The 3,253-nt window shown below is 35.1% G+C and overlaps 1 protein-coding gene and 2 long non-coding RNA genes across 3 annotated transcripts; all 3 read left to right on the top strand.

The window, feature by feature from the left end:
• On the top strand, positions 329-2,124 carry LOC110266735. Its single transcript, XM_021111711.1, has 3 exons — positions 329-545; positions 657-988; positions 2,119-2,124. The coding sequence occupies exons 1-3, from the start codon at positions 344-346 to the stop codon at positions 2,122-2,124; spliced, it is 540 nt and encodes a 179-aa protein (XP_020967370.1). The 5' UTR covers positions 329-343.
• LOC110267077 lies at positions 2,280-2,483 on the top strand. The gene is made up of 2 exons (XR_002354407.1): positions 2,280-2,314; positions 2,397-2,483. It is a non-coding gene; the product is annotated as an uncharacterized LOC110267077 (long non-coding RNA).
• On the top strand, positions 2,748-3,182 carry LOC110267377. Its single transcript, XR_002354895.1, has 3 exons — positions 2,748-2,800; positions 2,884-3,003; positions 3,148-3,182. It is a non-coding gene; the product is annotated as an uncharacterized LOC110267377 (long non-coding RNA).

Genomic DNA, 3,253 nt, shown 5'->3' with positions numbered 1-3,253 from the left:
TGACTGATATATATGGGTGTATCTGAATCATATCTATGGGTGTATCTTACTGATATCTATGGGTATATCTGACTCATATCTGTGGGTGTATCGTACTGATATCTATGGGTGTATCTGACTCGTATATATGGGTGTATCTTACTGATAACTTTGGGTGTATTTTTCATTTCAGAAAAAATGGCAGCGAGAAACCAACCTGGAAGAAATGTAAGAACAAATATATGTCTTAGATGAAATCAGTTTTATATAATAGAAACATATCTGACTATAATTTTATTTTTGTTTACAGCAAACAAAAGACCTTAAGTGTGCAACACATTTGTTAAATGATAAATTCAGAAACATGAGTGAGGAGAAGAAAACGATTGTGAGGGATTTAGGATTCGGTGGCTTGATGCACATCCCACCACTAAGGGTGCATCACCAAGTGTTAAGGGAGTTGGCTAACAACTTCAAATTAGGGGAGAACAGACTGGAAACTGGATACAGTTCTTTTAAAATAACACAAAAAAAAATAGGTGATGCGCTTGGCATCAACGCAACAGGTAACTTGCTAAAAATTATAGGTGTATATTAACTGACGCTTGGGTGTATTTTAGTTGATGCTTGGGTGTATTTGAACTGATATTCATACTTTGTTGTTTTCATTTTTGTAGGAGATCTATTTCCTCATAAAGTCGATTATAAGAAACTTTCTGAGGATGACAAAGAAATTTTTAGAAGATTCCAGGGTAAGACCCTCAAAAGTCTTACAGATGAGATGATGGATATTGGCGTTGGTAACGAAGAGGATCGCCTAATGTTCAAGAGGATTTTCATCCTCTATATACAAATGGCGTTCCTTTTACCAACGACAATAAACAAAATCTTGCCTGTGCACCTGGCCCCAATTTTTGATATGAACACCATAATAGAGAGAAACTGGGGAGGGCATGTTTTGAGTTTTATCGTCAAGAGCATAACTGACTACAAGGAGAAAAAGAAAAAGGCAATTGATGGCTGCCTCTTTGCCCTGATGATAATTTATTTTCATCTTTCTAAAAATAAAGGCAATAAGAGGGCTGAAAGACCGCCAAAACCCTGGATTGCCAACTGGAGTAAGGAGCAGTTGGACGAAAGAATGACGGCAGAAAGAGAGGAAAATATGGTAAGTGAACATAATATGTTGGGTGTATTTTATTTACCTGAATGCTGCTAACTAAAATTTCTAATGTTTCAGGGGATTGTAAAGATGGCGCAAACAAGAGAGAAAATGAAAAAAATAGAGAAAAAAGAAAAAAACAAGAAATAAAAAAAACAAAAAAGGAAGGCAAGTTCAACATCGTCTTCGGAGCAAGAAATAACTGATAGTGACAGTTCTACCTCTGAGTCTGAGACTCAAGAAGACTCAGAGGATTCACCAATAAAACAACCCAGCAAAAGGGGAAAAAAGTAAGTACCATACTTGGGTGTATTTTCTTTATCGAGTTGGGTGTATTTTGTGGAACCATTTGGGTGTATTTTGTTTATGAAGTTGGGTGTATGTTGTTTATTAAGTTGGGTATATTTCGTTTGTTGTGTTGGGTGTATATTGTCCATTCAGTTGGTTGTATCATGTGCATTCATTTGGGTGTATTTTATATCTTTAGTATGTTCTAAATAATGATTGTTTGCCTTCCAGAATGGACTCCAAAAAAAGAAAGAAGAGTCAAGAGGATGAGGATTCTGATTCAGAATCTGAATCAACTGATGAGTAATGTTTTGAAATTATTACTCCTTTCTTTTGGCTTAATTATCAAGATTTCGTGTATTAACTGAAGTGTCTCTTATTAACTTATAGAAGCGAAGAATCATCACCGGTGAAGAAGCAAAAAAAAAAAAAAAAGAAAAAGACACAAAGAACACCAAAAAAGTAAGCACTTCTTTGAATAATATTCCGTGATAAAATTAATTTTTTATTTCTGATTCATACTTGTTTTTTCCACCCAGAACACAATCCAAAAAGAAAAAGGTTGTTGTTGAGTATTCATCTCCTGAAGAAGATCAATCCTATGATGGGTACAGTACTTCGTAAGCTATATTACCGTCTATCATCATAATTATTTTTGTTAACATCTTCTTTTATGAATGTAGTGACAGATATAAAATAGGAAGTGAAGATCTAGATGAATTGTTAAGGGAAAACAATGAAAAATCTGCTGCAGAGGGGTATGTCTTGTTGGGGTGTATATTTCAGATTTTAGTGTGTTTTCTTTGCTAATAATTGTTTCTTGTTTCGCAGGGAGAAGGAAGCTGACCTGCGATCGACAGAAGGTCGCTATGTCTCCTCTGAAACGTAAGAAGCATTATTTAATAAAATCTTTTTATCATGATTTACGTGTATCATATTTTGTCTGAATAACATGAAATCTGTTTAGAATACCGGACGTGAACTTGGGAAGTGATGATCCTTCCTCTCAAGGACACACAGAACAAAGTAGTGTAAACAGGCCTGCAGAGAGCATGTAATTTCTCTTTCAAATAACCGTTACTTTTGTTCTTTTATTACCTTCTACTTCTAATTCTGTATATATTTTTTTTAGAAAAAAAGCCCTTTATTATTTTATTCGAGAAAAAAAAGGCAGGAAAAAAAAAGCAAAAACTGCAATTATGTAAGTTCTCAAAAAACAAAGCCTGTCTTCCTTTTGAATTGTTCGGGTGTATTTTTTGACTTTTTTTTGGTGTATTTTAGGTTGAGTCTGGTTCAAGAGTTAGCCAGTGAGCCAGATGATTCGAATATAATGGTTGTGAGGGAAGAGACACCGTCGGAAGCGCTTGCAATGTGAGTTTTTCAAGAATATTTCAACCTTATAACCTTATTATTTTCAAAGGCGTTGTTAACCTTTCATTTTTCTTCTTGTTTAGAGTTCCGATTCAAGTTTTTGTGTCAGTGTCCCAAACAACCACTGTGCCGGAATTTGAAGAAACACCTGAGACAGATTTTGAACCAACCCCTCTGCTACAAATTGAAGGAACTACAAAAACGTAAGAAATAGTATTGGGTGTATATTTGTTTAGAGTTTGGGTGTATATTGGGTTACAGTTCGGGTGTATATTTGCTTACAGTTTGGGTGTATATTGTTCCTGAATAGTTTTTTTTCATCATGATTAATTTGATGTGCCGTGCAGCACTCCTGACCCCCCCCCCAACAACTTGAAGAAAGCACAGCCACACTTCCCCCAGCTCCATCTAAAATGTAAGTTCATCAGAGTAAAATCAATGTTTGCTTATCAT

Source organism: Arachis ipaensis, chromosome B09 (assembly GCF_000816755.2).
Source record: "Arachis ipaensis cultivar K30076 chromosome B09, Araip1.1, whole genome shotgun sequence".
Lineage (NCBI taxonomy): Eukaryota > Viridiplantae > Streptophyta > Magnoliopsida > Fabales > Fabaceae > Arachis > Arachis ipaensis.
This window is presented reverse-complemented; position numbering and strand designations above follow the sequence as displayed.

Bases quoted from the DNA above. Each gene is read 5' to 3' on its own strand.
- LOC110266735 (XM_021111711.1), top strand. From the start codon at position 344: ATGAGTGAGGAGAAGAAAACGATTGTGAGGGATTTAGGATTCGGTGGC. The intron at 546-656 runs GTAACTTGCTAA...TCATTTTTGTAG, and splicing joins GCTTGGCATCAACGCAACAG to GAGATCTATTTCCTCATAAA.